Genomic DNA, 20925 nt, shown 5'->3' with positions numbered 1-20925 from the left:
ATTGAAACTTTTTTAAAAATTTGATTAAAATTTTAAATATTTAAATTTTAAACAAAACTAAAAAATTCAAATAAAATATAAAATACTATGCATATAAAATATATAAATAAAATAATTACAATAATATTAATAAAATAAATAAAATTAAAAATAAAATTGAAAAATAATTTAAATTAAAATAGTAAAACTTTAACTAAAAACAAAATAAATATATATATATATATATATATATATATTTTTTTTTTTCATTTTTTAACTGTTTTATTATTTTAATTTAAATTATATTTCAATTTTTTATTTAGTATTTTTATTATTTATTATTTTTTTTAAAGTATTTTTTTTTAATTTTATATGTTTTATAATTTTTAATACGTGTTTTAAATAATAAAATAAAACAAAAATTAGAAAATATAAATTTTAAAAAGAATTAAAAATATTTAAAATTGTTTTAATTTTTTTATTTCCGGAAGTCGATTTCCGATAATGTTTTTTGATATTCGGAAATTGACTTTTGGTATTGATTTTCGACTTCCGGAGGTCGACTTTCGATGATATATTTTGACTTTCGGAAGTCGACTTTCGGTGATATATTTTGACTTTCGAAAGTCAACTTTCGGTGATATATTTTGACTTCCGGAAATCATATATTTTGACTTCCGAAAGTTGACATCCAGAAGTTTTTTTGGGGGTGTGATGTCCGTGAGTTTTCTCAGAATGATCAAAGGGTATTTTGGAAATTTAAAGAAATTTTGGAGGTGTAGGAAGAAAGACCCTAATCAAGACATAAAAAGAGCTTTCAATCTATTTTTGATTTAGAGGATTGAATTGTTTATATCCCAAATTTCAATAGTAACACACTCACTAGTTGTCTCTCTCTGTTTCCTTTTTACCACCTTCTTGATACTTTCATCCCTCTTGGAAGTAGGAATGTCAACGGGACGGGTAGGGTACGGGTAGTAGCTCTCCTGTACCCTATCCGCTAGATAAATATCTGTCCCAGACCCGTACCCATATCTGTCGGGTATCCGTTATGCGGGTACCCGTCTATTTTTTTCATACCCGCGGATATCCACGGGTAACCATAGGTATTTACAAAATTATTTAAAAAATAAATATTTAATCATAAATTCAAATAAAATAAAATAAAATACATCACTGTCATACATTTTAAATAAATTTTAAACTAACTCAAGTCCAAATAATTATAAAAATAAATATAAAATGACGTTCAACACAATGGAAATTCTTTAATTAGTGTTTTGATCAACAAGTCCACTTTCTCCGATTGATTCCTGAAAAATAATCAAATAATAAACCTCAACTGTCACCTGCCAAATATTCTTATTTTGATTCCATCATTTGACAACAAGCATACCATAAACGTCACTATCTATATATGGTTTGATGTATATGCCCAATTTCAAAGAAGGAGAAGAGAAAAATGTTAAGGGATGTACTTGAAAGAAGACAACGTACCAATACTTGAAGTTGGGAGAATGAAGACAGAAGACAAGATGTGCAACTTATAAAAAATTAGGACAAAATGTTTTTTACTAATATATATATATATATATATATATATATATATATATATATATATATATATATATATATAAGGGTATTTTTGTGAATTAAAGTTTAGCGGATACGGGTATCCACGGATACGGATACTATGATACCCGTACCCGCCCCGTTAACATGCGGGTATCAAAAATACTCGTACCCACGAGTAGCGGGTATCCATTTTTAATATCCATTTCTTATCTATTGCGGGTTTTATTCGCGGATACTCACGGGTACGGATATTTTTGACATCCCTACTTGCAGGGTGTATCGGGATGCTTAAAAATAATTTTTGCTTGATTAATGGCAATGTATTATTGACTAATTTTTCTAATTAATTTAAACAACCAATGAGTGACAATGATCTTGGTTCATTTTCACCCGGTTTGCTCTTCTGACAATGAAAAAAAGCACTTTCTTTATAGTCTCCAGGATGACAACGGATCAATATGGTTTAAGTATTAAAAATTCATTTTCATATCGGGGACGAAAATTGTCTCATTTCTATCTCTATCAAATCAATTAAATACTGTACTTGTATTCATATTCGTTTCTTATTATTTTAAATATTAATTAATTTTTTTTATAAAAAAAAATCGCAACAAAGGTAATACAGCATTATACCGATTCGATGCATGTGAAAATAAATTAAAACATTAAAATAGAGTACAAATAATTAAATGTATGTTTTAAAACTATTTGATTTAATGAAATTAGACTTGTTTATCCTAAAATGTAAGTAATCATTTAAACAAAATTGTGCTAAAAAAGTATAATAAATGTTATGATGAGAGGAGAAATACCTTTAAAGATTGGAGTGAACTTTATGAATATTAAATAACTCAATAAACAAAAAGGGAAATAAGAGTTTACTTAATGAAACCAATTAAGGATAAAAAAAATACAATAAATAAGTTGTCTAAATACATAATAAAGTGAGTGTTTAAGTAATTTGAAATGGAGATAAATACGAGGACAAGGAAGTGAATAGGCACAAATAGATAAGTACACACTCGCTGCTGTCATATCCTATTTAAGAAAATAGACTATAATACATATTTTCTTGATTTGTATCCTCAATTTTTGGAAATTTAGAAAGTCCTTATGTTAAGTCATGATCCATAAACCTATAAAACCCTTCAAATTGAATCTTGTTCAATCTAGTGTAGGCATATCTTTATTTTCACTTGCAACCATTTTCAATATTTTTTTGAATTTTATCGAAAAATATTCCACAATTTATTGTTATGAATCATCAAATTTGTTGTCATGCATAGTCAAATCACATTAATCCATTTAGTAATACTTGAATTTATATTTTTTATACTAAATTGCATGAAATCATATTTAATGTCAAATATTTATTAGTGTATGAACTACCTACTATAGTGAGAGAAAAAAATATTAAAATTTTATACTCAAATTGAAAGGAATCTGTGACAAAACAAACTGATAAAATTGAAATTCTAATCTAAAAAAGATTGAAAATTTCTCTTGGCATTACAAGATTTTTAAGAATATAAAAAGATGCATTTCATTTCTATTATTATTATTATTATTATTATTATTATTATTATTATTATTATTATTATGATATTCCATGTTTAAATTCAATTGGATATAAAAAAATTCATTTGAGATTGTGGGAAAAGAAATGTTTTGAAGTGGAATATTTTGGAAAAAATTGAGGAATATGATTAGAGTATGTAATGTGTAATGTAATAAGACTTGTATTTTTGAAACATGCATAAATACAACTATGGGTTCAGGTTCATGCCTAATTTTATTACAATCATATTAGTTCAGGATAATAAATACATAAATTGTGTGAATTTTTTCAAATTTTCTATTAAAAATTATTAAAAGAGATAAGTACCATAATTTCTTAAAAATATAGTATAGTACCAGTATTGTATATCTATATACATATGAATAAGATACTTAGATAATATCCGTATAACGATTAAAATTGATATTCTAAGATTTAAATATATTGCTATTATAATTGGAATGAATAAATTCAAAAAAAAAATTGTTATGTATCAATTTTTATTTTCTAATCTATTTAAGAAGAAGGTCATTTTATTTTCAAATATTTAAAAGTAATGCATAAATAAATAATTAATGGCGAGGATTTCTCTCAAGATATGTTTTTACTTTTTCAATAAAAAGGAGAGAATATTTTCAAAAACTTCCTATCTAAATTTTTATTGGGGGCATGATCGAGTGAGAAGGTTGGGACTGCCAATATTTTCTCCCGAACAGCTTTCCCTTATTAGTAAAAAACAATTTTAATTATTGTTATTTTTTATTTGATAATAACAAAATATCTAAATTACATGAATAAAATTTTATATTAAGCACACAAGTAGTGTGTGCATACGTAGGTTATTGTCTTTACCAAGGCTCCTGTCTTCCTATGTTAAATGGTGCTATCGGTAATACAGAGACATAAATCACAATCACGATTTAATTTTGGATCAATATTTTCTCAGATTATCATATTTAATTTTGGATCAATATTTTGTTTCATATGAACCATCTTGGATAAATATTTTGTTTCATAATAGAGTAGAGTAGGATGATTGCATCTTATATTTTATTTCTCTTACCATTCCGTTAATATTTCAAAGAAGTTGTTCTATAATAATTATGATCCAAGTTAACTCTTAATACATGATCATTTAAGTTAGATTTTTTAGTTATTAAAATAGGTGAATTTTTATAGATCTATCTTCTAAAAGAATCATGATAATTTTTCATCATCCGTTAAACTGTTAGGTTAAAATCTGGAATAAATATATAATGTGGTTGAATCGTTTCATAAGATTTCAACTATTGTGAATATTGTGAAGCTCAAATATATGAGATTTGGCTTGAGAATGTCGTGACTAATGGCTTATACTAAGGAAACATATTCTTAAGTTTTACCTAACTCTTTTATTATTATTTTGACAGCACCTTCTAACTTTGTTAGTATATTATAATAACATTACTGTCTTTTCCATATAAATAACAAAATATTAATGTCTAGTAATTAAAAATAAAATAAATTAAAAAATATAATTATATATAAAATAAAATAAAATAGATGTTTTTTATATATGTAAATAGATTTATCAATTATCCGCTCCCAAAATCAGATAAAAAAGACTTATTACTAAAAGTCACAACAAACCACGCCTTTTAAAACATGAATTATGAACATGCCTCCGTATCATCTTTTCACTACACAATATTCTCCTCTAAAACGCACACCTTTATCGTGTATCATGGAAAAGTGATGATAGATATACTATATTAAAATTGCATGTATCAACGGGATACTATTTATTTAAACTTTAGTTTACAGTTATATTAATTTAATAAAAACATTGCACTGGTTTAACCAAAGTATTATGATCTTGAAAAATAAAATAAAACATCACGTATTTTCATCGTAACTAAGTGATAATTAATTTTTTCATATTATGATAAGATTCATAATGATTATAGGAATTTCCTAATATTGTTTAAAGATTATAAAATATGTAGGTCTTACAAATATATTAATTCATATACAAAATTAATCTAATTTAATTAATACATTACACAAATTTACGAAAGTTTAAAAATAGACCCATATTTATCATTTTTTTAATAGAAAGCCTCTTTCAATTACAATTCGTTTCAACAAACACAAGAATGAAGTTCAACAAATCTATCCTAACAAAAAAAAGAAAAACAAATGCAGAACAAATCAACTTAACTTATGAATCTGTTCAGGACTAACAATACCAAGAGCTTCTTAAAATAAACCAGAAACTAAAAATAGTGATTGACTTTAAAAAATGAAATTAACAAATAACATTTTATCGAGTTTATCTTTTTCAAAAGAATTAATCATCACAATCACACAGTCTAATTTCACAATGAAAAACATATTAAATCTTAATATATATATATATATATATATATATATATATATATATATATATATATATATATATATATATAAAAGTGATTTGAGAATCCAAGTTCACTATGTTAACAGCTGAGCTGGCAAAATAAAAAATGGTTGTGTTCTGTTACGTGAGTTGCGCTTTAGTTCACATGCAAACAATATACAGAATATAGTAAAAAGATAAGTTATTTCAAGAATAGATTGTTACGACGATAAGAACATACTGTACAAAATCTATCAAAAATAAATTACTGCTTAAAATCTGAAGCAGCAGCACAATAAGAAGAAAAAAAAAAACAAAACAACACATGGAACTTAACCCTAAAACCTAGGAGTTCTCACATTCTCCACAAAGCTATCCCTAACGGCATCACTCTGGAAAACACCATGTCCCTACACCTGGCGTTTTACTAAGTCTTTCCATGGCCACCAGAATCGCATGTTAATAAAGCATGCTACCACTCTTACCTCGTTTTCTTTTTCTCTTTCTCTAACACTAATGTTCTTCTCCTTCTTCATATCCATTCATTGAAATCAGCAGCGTGGAGGGTTTCATCGCTTCATCATTTGCTGGCTGGGGAATTCAACAATGACCCTTAAGGGTGGCACCACCCAAGCCTGTGCGGCATGCAAACATCAGAGAAGAAAATGCACTTCTGAATGCCTTCTTGCACCCTACTTCCCCGCAGACCAACCCAAGGTTTTTCTCAATGTCCACAGGCTTTTTGGAGTCAGCAACATCGTTAAGATATTGAAGATTTTGGACCCTAACCAGAAGAAAATAGCCATGGACTCTATCATCATTCAAGCAAATTACAGGGATAAGTACCCTGTGAATGGCTGTTGGGAAGAGATTTGTAGGTTACAATACCAAATATGGGTTGCAGAAGAAGAACTTCATGCAGTTTATCAACAGCTTCAGATATGTAGACAGCAACAGCATCACCAACCTCCTTCCATGCCCGATGATGTTACTTCACAATTAGAATTGGGCATGGCACCATGTACTAACAGTAATGCACTCCCATTGTTTAATCATCATACGCCACAACCAAACACTTACAACAATAATGTCACTGCATTCTCTGTGTCGCAGCAACATTCCTATTCCAACAGTAACAGTATGGATTATAGCTCCCTCTACTTAGATTCCAAGGATAATGCCATGAATAATAATCCTTTGTGGGTTCAGTACCCCTCTTCAAAGAATGATAATTCCGTAGGAATGCAAACTCCCATGCTTAATTCTTCGCAGCCATTGCCCATCCAACAAAATGTTGTTGAGGATTTTGTTGACATGCCTCCCATTTTTGATTCACTTGATGATAGACAATCGTACGTTTATTCCAAGGAAGCTTACGAGTCAAGGTAGATTCATTAATCATGTTTTGCATTTCGTTACAATGAGGAGGATGATCAAGTTTCAACTTTTACATGCTATTAAACCTAAAACATGGTTTGGCCGTTTAATATGGTTTTAATTTCATTTAAAGTCTTGATTTACTTTTTTTTTACTTTCGTTGAGTTTATCTTTGATCAGAGTAATCCTTCGGTCTCAGACAGTTTATATATACCATAACGTAGACTTTAGCTTATTTGGGGACCTCTCAAACAGTTGTCACATATTAATGTGACAGATTAAGGAATAAAACCAAATACTCGGAACTGATTCAAAACAATGTAAGGCTTTTATAATCAGAAAGAAAAAAAAAAGTAGACAAAAAAAATGCAAGTATACATCTCTAAAATATAAAAATGGAACAATTTTATTTTAGTCTACCATCAATCAGCTATAGGGTTCTTTCTTATTGAATAATGAAGCTGAGAGTCAATGCAGAAATTGCATAAGTGGAAATTAAAGTAGTTATGATGAAGTTACAGTGAGATGAGATGTTGTTATTTGATAGAGTATTTGTATATCTGTGGCTGCAGTTCAGAGAAATCACTGAAAGATATAAGAAAGTGCACAGAACATGTTTCTAAGAATGAATTGAAGAATGCTGCTGCTTGCTTTAGCCTTACCAGTGTCAATTAATGAGAAATTTATTCCCTCTCCCACAACAAATGGAAAGATATACTAGGTTTCCTTTTTGGATTCTTTTATTCTTGGTAAGCTTTTGATAGTTTTTTTTTTTTCTTTTTTAGAGTTTACAACATTCTCTTAGATGTAGATACTTTCCATTGCATTGGTTATATGCAAAGTCAAATAATACAATCCAAATTAGATATTTCATCAATCTTTGTGCTAAAGTATTCTACAGTTTTTAGTTGCTAAACCTTTATAGAGTTAAGTTTTTAAGTATGATAGTATTACATTAAGTAAAGCTCTAAAAGTATTGGGAATTTCTTTACTTTTGCCTCTCATCTACTATCTTATGAAGTGTCTATTTTCAATTATATTACTAGAAAATAATACTAACATATGTATAGAAGTCTTCATTTGATAAACACATTTTGAATTAGAGGCCTTTATTCCATATGAAGCATTTTAATCAAATTCGACGGAAGATATCAAACAACTCTATATATAAAGTTGAGCAAATCATCTTTGTTTGAGGAATTTCGAAAAATAAAACAAAGAAGTTATGAATTTACAAATTCTAGTATTCTTCTTCTCAAACAATTTTTTTTATAATTTTATATTTTATTTCATTTTTTTATCATTTTATTATTGTTTTGTTTACTTTTAGCTGGTAGATTGTAAATACAAACAAATTGCCTAGGTGTGTGATATGAAGTGTTCAGGTACATTTATAAGAGCATAACGAGAGTTCATTCTACTTTCTATTGTTTCATATTCAAGATTAGTAAAAGAAAAATTGGCATGCTTCTACATACTAAAATATTCCCTAAATAAAAAGATTGTTGCTGTTTCCACTCTATTTATTAGTCTTTTTATGTCAATATCTTGAGGGACAAATTTATATTGGTAAGTAATAAATAAATATATATTTAAGTCAGGTAAACCAATTTCATGCATAGACTCACAAAATTACTATAATTATATACACACTGAAAAAATAAAAAACAATCTATTAATAATTTATGTAAGTAATTGTTGAAAAATGAAATCAATAAAATAATAAATTAATTTAAAGGTTTCATAATTATTTAATTAAAATACTTTTGTAAATTATTATTATTATTTTATATTTTATTATTTATTAGTGTACAAAAATTGGATAGTTGTTAATATTTATGTTAGATAATCAAAGTAGAAAATTATGTAATTTAATTGATTGATTAACACAAAATGTATTAAAGTTATATGTATGTATGCTAAGCTTTTATACTTGGTTTAACACTTTTAGAATATATGTGTGGGGATGTGAGGTAGCCCTCTCTCTTTGCTTGTTCAATAATAAAAACAATCATTTTCTTATGTGCGTGTTTATTCTTATTAAGAATGTAGTTACTATTTTGCTTACAGAAACAGAGTGAAGAACAAATGTGTACTCGTAGAAAGTTGTGGCTAATGACATTTCATGTTTTTCAAACTAAAGATGCAATGATGATTCTAGTGTTTTGCAAAGAGAGACAATTTAAATGCTACGGGATGATTATTCAGGCACAAGCAATGCAGATAAACATTAAATGTTTTACAATCTATTGTTTAAAAACAGAGAAGGGAGGAAAAGCAGGTGTTGATGGAGAGGAATCATAGAACTCTGGTGTTGTAGGAACCACAGCTAGGGCATTTGTGGTAGAGCCAGTGGAAGGGACTTGATCCTTTCTTTTCACAGTCATTACATAATATAACCTGCAGCTTCATAGGATCCATCAGAGTATGCATTTGACAAAACCACACAATAAATAAGAAAAGTTGCTCACAAACCTGAGTTTGACCTGACATCTCATCGGAAATACTCTCTTCAGCCAATAACGCATCTAACATCCTAAAATATACCTGAATTTCCAACAATATGAAAAATGTATCTTCATATGGATTATATGAATTTACTCTCTCCAGAGCGTGTTAGTATGAGAAATTTAATGGCAAACGTGTTTTGAACAATATGGCCAATATATATCTTATTATATGATACGTGATAACATTGTATAATAACTGACCTGCATGTCTCCAAGTGACTTGCTACATATGGGGCAGATATAATTAAAGCTTGTGTATTCCTGAAAGTACCATCACAAATGCTACTAAAGTTGTGTCTGTACTTGGTGGATGTTTTGTGAGGGAAAAAAAAATACAAGCAAGTACCTGAAAACATGTTGAGTGCATCACATGACCACATGGGAGGGCTTTTACAGGAGAGCAGGATGTGAAGATATATTCATGACAAATTGGACAGTTGTCCTCTAAATGTTTCTCCCTGCATGTATGCGCCATAAGAGAACGGGCCATACAAGCATTGCAATTCATACAGTGAAAGTAGTCTACACCCAAACCCTTTCCAACTCGACACAGGTTACAGTAAGGACAATGGTAGATTTCCCTGTTGAGCATTTCAAAACAGGTTTTCATTAGCAATAGCTAAAATAAATGATTAAAGAAGCAGAAACAAAAATTGGGAAGTTTAGCATAGAAATGTAAACACACTCAGGGGTCGGACCTTTGTTGTTTCTTGTAATTAATTATAATGGGAATAATTTTTCCACTTCCGTTTAGGATCCAATTTTATCGAGGAAATAATCACTTTCCAACATTCAAAATATCACATTTGAAAAATGATATCATGTCAACAGATAGTAAACTTGCAACTACAATAACACCTACTGGGCAAACGAATAACTATGTATCCAAAATCAACAACTACTGCAAATATAAGAGCATTCTTGTCTTTTTGATAAAAAAGATGAAGAGAGTATATTCTAAAATTGTAATAGAGTTTTATTCTAAACCTATAGTTGAGTCTATTTTTAAGATTGATAGTTCTCACCTTACAAACCTATTTACTGAGGTTTAATTAAGGAAAAATTATATTTTAACAAAGTTTTGATGACAAATTTTTAAGAATGCACACATGACAGGTACTTCAATGGATAAAAAAAAGGTTTGATGTGATTTGAAAAAAGAAGAAAAATATTTGGTGTGTGTTGAAAAGCAAACTTTGTTAAAAAAAGTTTGTCAAAATATCATAATCTTTAATTAAGTTCAACCCAACTTTTAAAATTACGCATTCACATATTTGCTAGCGGATAACATAAAATTTAAATACTATCAATACTAATGAAAATCAAAATTGTTAATATAGTTATAAAAAGTCGCCAATCAATAACTTAGTTATATTTTGGCCTTTGATCAACAGTTTTTACGTTAATTATTCATTAGCTCCTTCCTGGACTCCGATAATCTCTTTAACTAATGGGATTTATAGCATAAAATAAGATAATAGTGTGCAATCCTGGACACACTAATCTCAAACTATTGAATGTTCTATAGTATGGGTAATTTCATAGAACCCGCCAATGAATTAAAGTGACAAAAATATGAAATTTTCTCTTGAGGTAAAGTATAGAAAAAGACCAATAAAGCTACTTTACCTTTCATCATCAAATAATTTGCAGATTCTGCAGTAATATTTTGCCATCGATAAATTGCAAGAAATTGTTGAGCATGTGGCACTGATTGGTTGAATCGTCAAACACTTCATACACATCATCTTTGTAATAGATTTTCTATATATATTTAGCCAATTGGTCAAAGATCAGAATAGAAGTTATGAGTTCAAAAAAATTAAACATTTATTTATTTTTTCAACATAATTAAAACATTAATTGAACGCAATAATTTTACCTATCAATTGAATGATCTGATTCGTCGTTATGACAATGTATGCAGGTATGAAGTTGGTTGCAACATGGAGAAAAAAGCTTACAATTCCTCTTGTAGTGTTTACATCCGTAGATTAGCTTGAGAGGATCCCTGTACGATGGATGCTTCCCAGGAAATTCCGGTTCATCATTTTTTATACTGACTTCTGTAGAAGAGATCTGCTGGCTAATAATCCAACGGCTGAAATTATGTGGAAAGTAAAGTTAAACTCCACACGAGCGGATCTGTTGAGTGAAATAAATTACTGAAAGCTGCAATTCAACTCCCCATATTATCACATTTCAATATATTCACTTACGCAGTAGAATACCGCCTGCTAAGAAATGTGTTGGAAAACTTCTGTGGAATCTAAATATCAATATTCTATACTGGTTGTTACAGTATCTCACTTCTAATTCACAGGCAGTCAGAATCAACTATCCACGGCATCATTTGATTCACAAGGACTGGGGTAGGTTTACTCTATTCCAAATATTAATGATGGTAAGGAAAATCAGGCTAAATTGCATAACTTTGTCATTACTGAATGTTAGAATTAGCTTATTTTAAAAGTTGAAAAATGTTGCACAGTAAAAGTCATCCACATTTTGCTAATCCTTTAAAAACAAAAAAATGAGTTAATCAAAACATGCACCAAAATTGTCTAAAGGATCATTAAGCAGTAAAACTGACAAATAAAACCAACTAGGAGTACTGATAAATTGTTACGCCAAAATTGAAGATGAAACTGTAGTTTACCAACTATCTGAAAAGCTTAAGTTGATTATAAAGGATCTAATACCATGTCATTTACCAACTCTCCCATACGCTTCAGATGTTAGGTGAAGTCATGTGAATGGATTTTTAACTAACATCTATAAAAAAATAAATAAAAAAAAAACACCAGAAAATCACCAATAAAACCAACCTCATCAGTAGATTCTGTATTATGTACGACTTTTTCTGAGGATCTAAGCAAGAGTCACGAGACACCCTTCTTATCACAGTCTCCAAATCATCTTGGCTCAATTTCAAAAGTCGGTCATAACGCCCAGACTCGTCACAGAGCTTAGACGACTTACCTTCATTGACTACCGGATTTATGAAATCTGCTACCTCATTGCAAGCATGTTTGTGGTGATCATAAACTTGATTTGTTCTTTTTAAACATTGATTATCTTTTTCTTCTGCATTATGAACCTTAACTTTATCATTGTGGTTGCAGTTAGATAGCCTAACATTATCACCAATACGATCCTTCTCCAAAAAATTTATGCTTTTGTTGGCAGATGATTCTTCTTGCAATTTATTTAGAATTTCTTCAGATAAATATTTGGATATGATCTCCATTGGCTCAACAGGCTGAGGACGGGCATCGTTTGAGCCCTCCGTTACCTTAGCTAAACTGTACCCATCCCACCATTCACCCAACCATTCACCAAACATTGTATTTTTAGTAGCCATGGACCATAAGAACATTGAAACGTGTTGTTCTTCCTGTGTCAAAGATGCCATTAGCCAAGGTATCATATCTTGTAATATTTCTGCTTTTATTCTTCCAAGCATGCATCCCAAGATCTTCCCTTGCTCCTGATTTGTGAAGAATTTTCTAATTATAGGCCAAATTTCTATTTCCTCGCGGTTTATATGATTGGAAAGGGATGTATGCATTGATTTGCACATTTCTTGCAGCTTCCTGCATAAATGCTGATACCTCATCAGTCCCATCTCCTTTATATTTGAATCGGTTGTAGAAACTGAAAGATGTAATCTAGACATCTTATCAAGGATGTGAGATATTTTATTGAAGTGTTCAACTTCATGTTTGTGATCAAAAGTGTAGGCATGGCTAATGTTTTTTAGTTTTCCTCTTGCCTCCAAGGCTGGAAAAACTATCTCATCTTCAGCATCACTGTGGATTTGATGAAGAAAATATATGAGATGGAATCGTTTTTGGAAATCCATAAGCAACTTATCATTCTTTTCTAGCTGGGCTGAGCCAAGAACTAGGAACTCCAAATCTTTCTTGATAGCTTTGTGAAAGAAAAATATTAGGTCAATTGGTTTCGGATCTTCAAGAAAGGAAATAGAAGATCGTTCTGCTGCATGTAATGCAGGATACTGATATAACTTCCCAACTGTGGCAGGAAAAAATATGTGCAGATTAATTCCTATAGAGTATGGTATCTCATACTTGTTTACATTACTGGATCCAGACGAGGAAGAACAGGGCAAAGAATTCTGGTCAGAGACTTCATAAAGCTGCTTCTCAGAATTTAAGAAAGAAAATCCATGAGCTTCCTTAATTTGTTCAGGTGAAATAAAGCATCTTCTTTTGAACATGTGTTGCAAGTCTAGTCTGAATTTTTCAATAGAGGTTTTACCTGAATAGCCAATGCGGAACCACTCATGTAACAGTGATGAAAAAGCTTTACAGACTGAATTGTTTCCTTTCTTTATGCAATAGAGAATGGACCTGGACTCCTTTTCAGACAATCGAACCGAAAACCAAGTTATAACACATTTGAGCAACCCCAGAGGCATCATATGTAGGCTCAAGCTTAGAAGTCTCTCTTGCATTCCATTTCTGCAGTTCTTTCTAAATATGGGAAACACCTGATAAAAAAAAAATAAGGGTTCCAAATTGGTAACTCTTTTATATGTTATCATGTAGCATCCCTCTCTTGTAGGAAACTCAATTTGTTGAAAAAATACGAAAGTCTATAAATTGATTTTCTAAAACAAATAGAGATTTGTTCTATTCTCTGAGAGTAAGAAATTTTCATCGATGGGAACATTACACCAATGTTTTTTATTAAGTGGATAGGTTAGGTACAGCTACTTGCTATCTTAATAAGAGAAATGATAACACTATTCCAGTTTGAAATAGTTCCAAATGCACAACACTTGGATATTTTTAAAAAATGCTGTGTGTGAGGCTAAACTGAAGGACCAAGTAGAATTTCTGTATTACTAATTTCATTCACTGCCTTCCTAGGTAAAGAAACTAGTGATTTAATTATTATACCTCATTTTCTTGAAAAGCAAATTGTTTGTTGACTCCTGACACAAATGATTCAAGTTTTCGGCAAAGCTTCTCTAAGAACTTGGTCAAAGGTATTCCACTTTCTGAGTTATAGAATAGCAGCTGTTGTATATCTTCAATGTTACTTTCACTGAGAAATTGTTCAATTGACTTGGACAACCAGCCATAAGCATGTTTACTCAGTACAGGATGAAAGAATTTCTTCTGAGCATTGCTGTAATGAAAAAATTAAATTAAGTAATTAGACGATTGAGAACTACAAAAAGAAGCATTTTAGATACCGCAGAAGAATAGACCTTAAGGAACTTTAGCAAATAACATCAAATTAGTCAGATTCCACTCACGCCAAAAAAACAAATTGTCAGAAGCACTACCTGTAGAAGATGAGGACATCGGCAAAGAATTTTAGTTGGATAAGTACTGAGTCTAAATTCTGAAAACAGCTGGATTTTCTTAGTAGGTAAAGTTCTTTCAGAATTTCTTTCAAATCTTTCTTGATGGCATTATGCCAAAAATGAAGGACATTAACCTGGTTGGCCCCATCTCCATCTTCTATTTCTCGGCCATTATCTTCCATAAGATTTGAAGTTTCTTCGGTTTTCCTATTAGAACTCAGCTCTAGTGATCTTTCTATATGTAGGAAACCCTCAACACCTTGAAATTCTCCACTCTGAAAACAGGTCTCAGTAATGGTTTGTTTGTTGCTTCTAAGCCAAGAAACCAAAACCTTCATAATGGTATCTGAATTAGTATAAAATGAAAGTTTATTAAAATATATTAGTTATTGAACTTTGTGGCTTACCTCTTGCAGTGCTTTTTCCATTGGTGCAATTTCATTTAAACACTGAGTAACTTCTGACTGCTTACTTGCAGAAAGGAAGGATACCATCCATGGCAAAATTTCCTCCAGCAACATTATAGGAACACTACATATGAATTGCCACACAAGTGAGGCCTGTTCTTCAGTTGATAATTTCTCCATCAACAGGGGAAAAACCTGCAATAGTAGTAGTGCACAAAATTGATAATACGAGTTTCAGAATTCCAGACTGTACATATACTTGCTCACGTAAATATATATATACACACACACACACACTAGATAATACAGTCATAATTTAAAATATGCCACAAAATGTAATTTATTAGTAATTTATGTACCAAGCCAAATAGCTAGTCATAATTGACACCAACTTGAACACTTTCATTGGTCGGATTAACGTCTGTTAACATAGGTTTTGTCTTGCACATTCAATAAAGAAAGAATGAGTTTTCATCCTTTTCAAATGTCGGCGAAAATCGATCTTAACTCGATCACTCAACTAAGAGGTCTTCAGTGATTTACCCATTAGTCTCAGATTAAAGTTGTCTGGGCGAGGTGTTTTATTGAACTCTTAACACTAGGTAAAGATGGACAGCGTTTGACCACTTCGTAAACTGTACATGCCTAAAGTTGAAAGCAGGGTTTTTTGAATTTTACCTTATATTGTTAGTTGTTTTCTTCAAGTGAATCTATTCATAACAGGCTGTGGCCTGAGTAAGCTCCAAGTTAAGAGAATGTCATAATACTCATCATCATCAAGATTAGTTAGCATATTAATATAGATTTGTTATCTTATACAGCACATGCTATAAAATTAGCAGTTATAATTACGAAAAATAATTAGCTGCATAGTTAGTCCTTTATTCGCTTCTGTACTTAAAACATTTGCTACACAAGTTAATTAGAGGGTAGGAGCAATGTATAATGTTTCTCCTAAAAGCTCCTTATTTCTAATAAAATACACTATATCACTATAAAAATCACCGATAACAACTTAAAAAGAGTAGTCATGATAACAAATAGAAGGTAGCTTTCTCATTAATACAGTAAAGGTCTTTGGGGGCAGTTTGATCTTTTTAAACAAGATTAAAGTGCTGACCTACACATTCAAGATATCGCTATTTTCGTGGTATAGTTGCTTTCAACATCGTGATCTGTATCCCATAAGAAAAATGGAAGCAAAAAATACAATATTTCCTCCAATTCTTATTATAAGACACATTTTAGAAGAAACTATTGATCCCTTTTAGAATATTCTATAATTTCTACACAATTTTATATTATTTTTCTCATATACTCCTATCAAATATTATAAGTATTTGTGTTCTGTATAAATCAACAGTAAGAACAAAATTATTAGATTAATAACAAAAGCTAATTTGATATATTGCAAACAGCCACCTGTTTTTCTTCTTTCAGCATATGTTTGTGGATGTAGGTTTGCAAGATACCAATACAGTACACAAGTTCTTGGAACAACTTCGAAATATTCTCTTTAGGAACCATCAGCTCTTCCAAGAAGTGGAAAACAGATCCAAAAAGGTCTGAGGTGCTGTTATGTTCAAGCGAATATGTACAAACGACATTTTTCACATGAGCATCCAGTGCAAGAAAGATAACCTGCCAAAAAAAGTTTCAAAAGTGATATTCAGAAGTGCCAACCTTGACTAGATAACAATCACAATATACTTGCTCCTCGTCAGTTGTCACAGACAGGCATTTCAGCTCCAAACATGCGCTTGCAGACATGAAGACAAATATTCGAAAAACGTATCGAGCGAGAAAAGAAGGCAATATAATCCTCTTTCGATGCACCAATGGCATTTCTAGTTCTTTCCATACTTTTGTTAGTATTGATAATTGAATAGGAATGGAACGAGAAAGGGTCAATTTAGTTCTTCAAATTACATCTCACTATCATATTAATCCCTTGAACTAAGAAAAACTCAAATTAGTCCCTGAAATTATTTAGAGTTTCATTTAAATCTTTGAAATTAACTTATTTTTTACTTTAGTTCCTGATCGGGAAACATAAGTTATAATAGCATATGTTTAGAGATAACATGGAAAAAATTGATTAATTTTGAAGACTTAAATGAAACCTTAAAAATTTCAAAGAATTTTATTTAATTTTAGGAATTAGAGAATTTTGTATTAAAATAGTGTTTTTATTAATAAAAAATGGTATTGATTATTTACTCAACTGGTGGCAAGCTAAGTCTACCATCAACATTAGTCAATAGGTAGCAGTCAGCAATGTAAAAAGTCAAAAAAGTTCCTTTTATCATAATTAATTTTAGTAATTGACATTTCTTATTTAATTTTCCTTGTAAAAACAAAAAAATACTGAAAACTACATAAGTGAAACATAATAAAAATATTATTTTTGCATCACAATTCAATAATTGTATATCTATACAAGACAAATAAAGTACTCATGAATATTATTAAATTTAGTTTTTGACTTGTAATATTTAGATTAGTCGAACATGTGTCTAGTATGTCTATAGTAACATAAATAATTTTCAATTTTTAAAATTAAAAATGAAGAAAATAATAAATATATTTATATCTATTCTATTTGTAGTTTTATATAAGTTCTTATTCTAAAATATAAAAATATTTTATACTATTTTTAATTTATTTTGGATTTAATGAAATTATAGTTTTCTTAATTGTTATTTGGTATTGATGAGAAAAATTATGTTCTTTTTACATTAAATTCTTAATAGTATATTTTTTTATAAAATATTATTTAATAAATATTTGAATAAACGTGATACTAGAACAATATATATTACCTAATATGAATAATTTAAGACACAAATTTTATATTCATTTCATATAAAAAATAAAACATTATAAATTTTTATTTCAAAAATGAAAAGATAAGCATGATCAAATACGAATCACCTTAAATAATTCAGTATATGTGTGTAAATAAATTAATTTAAAAGAAGTATAAACTCTATTAAAACACAACCAAAAAGTAGGTTAATTCTCTAGACATATACTATATATCAAATATCCCATGAACTCTCTGTTTCTTATGTCTCTGCCTATCACCACATATCACCTATTATACCTACATTTTTTCTATTTATCGCTTGGTTGGGTAGGTAATGCAATTTTTTATTTTTTATTTGGTCTCATGTCTCTATCCTACAGTTCACCGTGAAAACATAAAATTAACAATAAATAAATAAATTAAAACTTACCCAGAGTCAGAGATTTAGCACATTAGAACCAAGCAGTTTAAGAAAGAGATGATGAAGTTTGAAATCAAGGGTTCATTTATCAAATTACTCAAACTAACAGGAGAATCTTGGCACACAAACAGATTATAATTATCTCCACTCTTTTTTTCTGCGTCATTCGCAAAGTTGGAAATCATAGCTGATCAATACTTGATCATTTTACCTGTTACTTACAAACTAAATTACTTTCACAAGAAACATGTATTTCGTCAACAACATATATTCTTTATCTATTCCTTAGCAACGAAACATAGCTTAGAGTGAAACTAACCTCGTCTTCCGCAGCACAGTGATACTTATGTGCTAATTTCAGAAACTGGAACCTACGTTGAAGCTGAAGGATCAGTTGCCGGCAACGGCGTGGCTCGTTCTCCAACGACGCCGTTTCCGCCAAGAGACGAAGGTGATCGAGTTCAGAGCGAAAAGCCTTGTGGAAGCAAACAAAGACGAGTATGGGAGCATCGACGATCGGAATTCGCAACAGAATGTCCGCCACGTCTTCCTCATCGTTCTCCTCCTCTTTATCGGACAGGGAAGGATCGCCGTCGTCCATCCACGGCGGAAGTTCCGGCAGCAAGCACCATCAACGGCGAAAGAGGGAAAAGGGAGGTTCTGGTGGGAAAGTGGCATGGAATTTATCTCTCCGTCTAGTAAATTTTTTATGCGAAAAAATAAAAAACAGAAAATAGAAAAAGAGATTGACGCTGACAATTGGAAAAAGACCTCGTAACTAACGGCCAAGAGCGTTTGCGTCTTGCGAAATAAGGAGAGAGGTGGCATGAAGAGTGCCTGTTTTAGGGTTTAATAATTGCCGCGTCACTGCCACGCGCGTTTTAACTAATGCCTTTGGCGCGCTGAGAATTGCTTTGAATAATAATGAGTTGAATTCTCTCTTCTAGTTACTTTTTTTATGTTCTGGTTTTGTTCTGAAGCTTCTCTATTTTTTAATTTAGAATAAAATTACTTCCAAAAATTATAACGGCGATTTTTTCACTCAATTAACATACTTTGGTTTCTTTTTTAATAATTTATTCTGTCAATTATAAACGAAATTATTGAATTCTAGTAAAAAAGATAAGTCGAATTTTGATTCCCCACGTTTTGAATTTTGAATTGGATTTTAATATTTTGTGTTTTTCTATTTAAAATGGAAGAAAGGAATTATTTTAAGAAAACATTAAAAAACCAATTTGTATAAAAAATAATTTGTAAAAAAATATTTATTTAGAAAAATAAGCGCATAGAATATAATAATTTAGAAAAATAAAAATTTGAAGAAATATTTATAAATACATATATTTTAAGCAATTTTAAATTTTAAAAAAATTATTATTTTGGGTAAAAATGAGAAAGTGAATCATCATATAAGGATGAAAACCCATAAACTTTTTGCCTTAAGGTTTTAGTTTGAGGGTGGTGTCAATCTCTTATGTAGTTGGGTTCAAATCTCATTGGTGTTGTATGTCCCTAGTGAACCTCCCCTTCTAAGGATCTAAGAGTGGTATCAGAGCCCACGACACGAAAGAGGTGTACTCGTAGTTGAAAATGTTTTCGCTGGAGGGTGAGTGTAAAGTGTGAGGGTGTGTTCTTTTGAGATAAATTACTGTTGAAAGGTGATGAGAGATGATGATTGGAGAAGTTTTTCGTATTCGTTTTCAATGAATGGAACATGCTGATTTGAGAGATACATCACCATATTGCATCCTGCTATCAAAACAAGATTTGAGAGTGATCTTTAACATTTGACCAATATGTCCTCGTTGTTATATTACAAAATATAACACCACCACTGCACTCTCATGGCTCGAGGTGAGTTCTATGTCTGTGGTGATAACATATGGATGTTTTTATTTTTTTTACGTGTCTTACCACTCTACTTTCCTTTGATGTTTGATGTTCCATAACACTTCCCTACCTTTCCATCATTGTTAGTCCTTGATGGAGAAGCACGAAGATAAATGGAACCGAATACATTTTAGTTGGATTCGATTCCAACTTCAAAAGCTTTTGGTGCATTTATCCAGTTCCATTTGTTTTGTATCAATTTCAAAATCATGACTTTTCTTCTTTTTAACTTTAATGAAACACAAATAAATTAAAATATTAATTACAAAATCATGACTTGCAATTGCAACACAAATCAATTATATTATAATATTTATTTTATTCAAATAATACAAATTATTATTACAAATGTTTAATTTTTTCGTTAATAAAGAAAAAAAACAATAATTAATTTTTCAAATCAATTATATTATAATATTTATTTTATTTTAATTATAAATATTATTAATAATTTTGGTCATAATAAAAAAAATTTAAAATTAATTACAACTTATCTAAATATCATCTTATATTACTTTTAACACCCAGGACAATTTAGTAATTTAATTTTATTATCAACTAAATTTTATTTTTATTAGTCACAATAGTTAAATCCTTCATAAATTATCACAGATTTTACTCTTAAATCAATTCCACTATCACCTACAAATCATTTCAAAAGAACAGCATAAATTTTAC

The 20925-nt window shown here is 30.0% G+C and overlaps 2 protein-coding genes across 2 annotated transcripts; one reads left to right on the top strand and one right to left on the bottom strand.

Annotated features, from left to right (window-relative positions):
- Positions 1-6012: 6012 nt before the first annotated feature.
- LOC114177027 (LOB domain-containing protein 22-like) lies at positions 6013-7577 on the top strand. The gene is made up of 2 exons (XM_028062253.2): positions 6013-6874; positions 7439-7577. Exons 1-2 carry the CDS (start codon positions 6096-6098, stop codon positions 7539-7541), a joined length of 882 nt encoding a protein of 293 aa, XP_027918054.2. The 5' UTR covers positions 6013-6095; the 3' UTR covers positions 7542-7577.
- Positions 7578-8944: 1367 nt separating this feature from the next.
- Positions 8945-19042, bottom strand: LOC114176654 (zinc finger protein BRUTUS-like At1g18910). The gene is made up of 12 exons (XM_028061763.2): positions 18674-19042; positions 16547-16765; positions 15125-15319; positions 14697-15049; positions 14305-14536; positions 12205-13892; positions 11259-11477; positions 11006-11140; positions 9723-9957; positions 9578-9637; positions 9342-9413; positions 8945-9266 (listed from the first exon to the last, which is right to left on the bottom strand). The coding sequence occupies exons 1-12, from the start codon at positions 18953-18955 to the stop codon at positions 9165-9167; spliced, it is 3792 nt and encodes a 1263-aa protein (XP_027917564.1). The 5' UTR covers positions 18956-19042; the 3' UTR covers positions 8945-9164.
- Between the last annotated feature and the right edge of the window lie 1883 nt (positions 19043-20925).

Source organism: Vigna unguiculata, chromosome 3 (genome assembly GCF_037176805.1).
Source record: "Vigna unguiculata cultivar grain cowpea cultivar isolate G323 ecotype 2 chromosome 3, ASM3717680v1, whole genome shotgun sequence".
NCBI lineage: Eukaryota > Viridiplantae > Streptophyta > Magnoliopsida > Fabales > Fabaceae > Vigna > Vigna unguiculata.
The sequence above is the reverse complement of the archived record's forward strand: the minus strand, read 5'-3'. Positions and strand labels throughout refer to the sequence as shown.

What these genes read in the sequence shown, in the direction of transcription:
- LOC114176654 (XM_028061763.2), bottom strand. Translation starts at nt 18,955, where the DNA reads ATGGACGACGGCGATCCTTCCCTGTCCGATAAAGAGGAGGAGAACGAT. An exon ending in AAATTATTTGATGATGAAAG is followed by an intron (nt 9,958 to 11,005) that starts GTAAAGTAGCTT and finishes AATGCTCAACAG; the next exon opens with GGAAATCTACCATTGTCCTT. An exon ending in TGCACTCAACATGTTTTCAG is followed by an intron (nt 9,638 to 9,722) that starts GTACTTGCTTGT and finishes TGGTACTTTCAG; the next exon opens with GAATACACAAGCTTTAATTA.
- LOC114177027 (XM_028062253.2), top strand. Translation starts at nt 6,096, where the DNA reads ATGACCCTTAAGGGTGGCACCACCCAAGCCTGTGCGGCATGCAAACAT. An exon ending in AAGGAAGCTTACGAGTCAAG is followed by an intron (nt 6,875 to 7,438) that starts GTAGATTCATTA and finishes CTGTGGCTGCAG; the next exon opens with TTCAGAGAAATCACTGAAAG.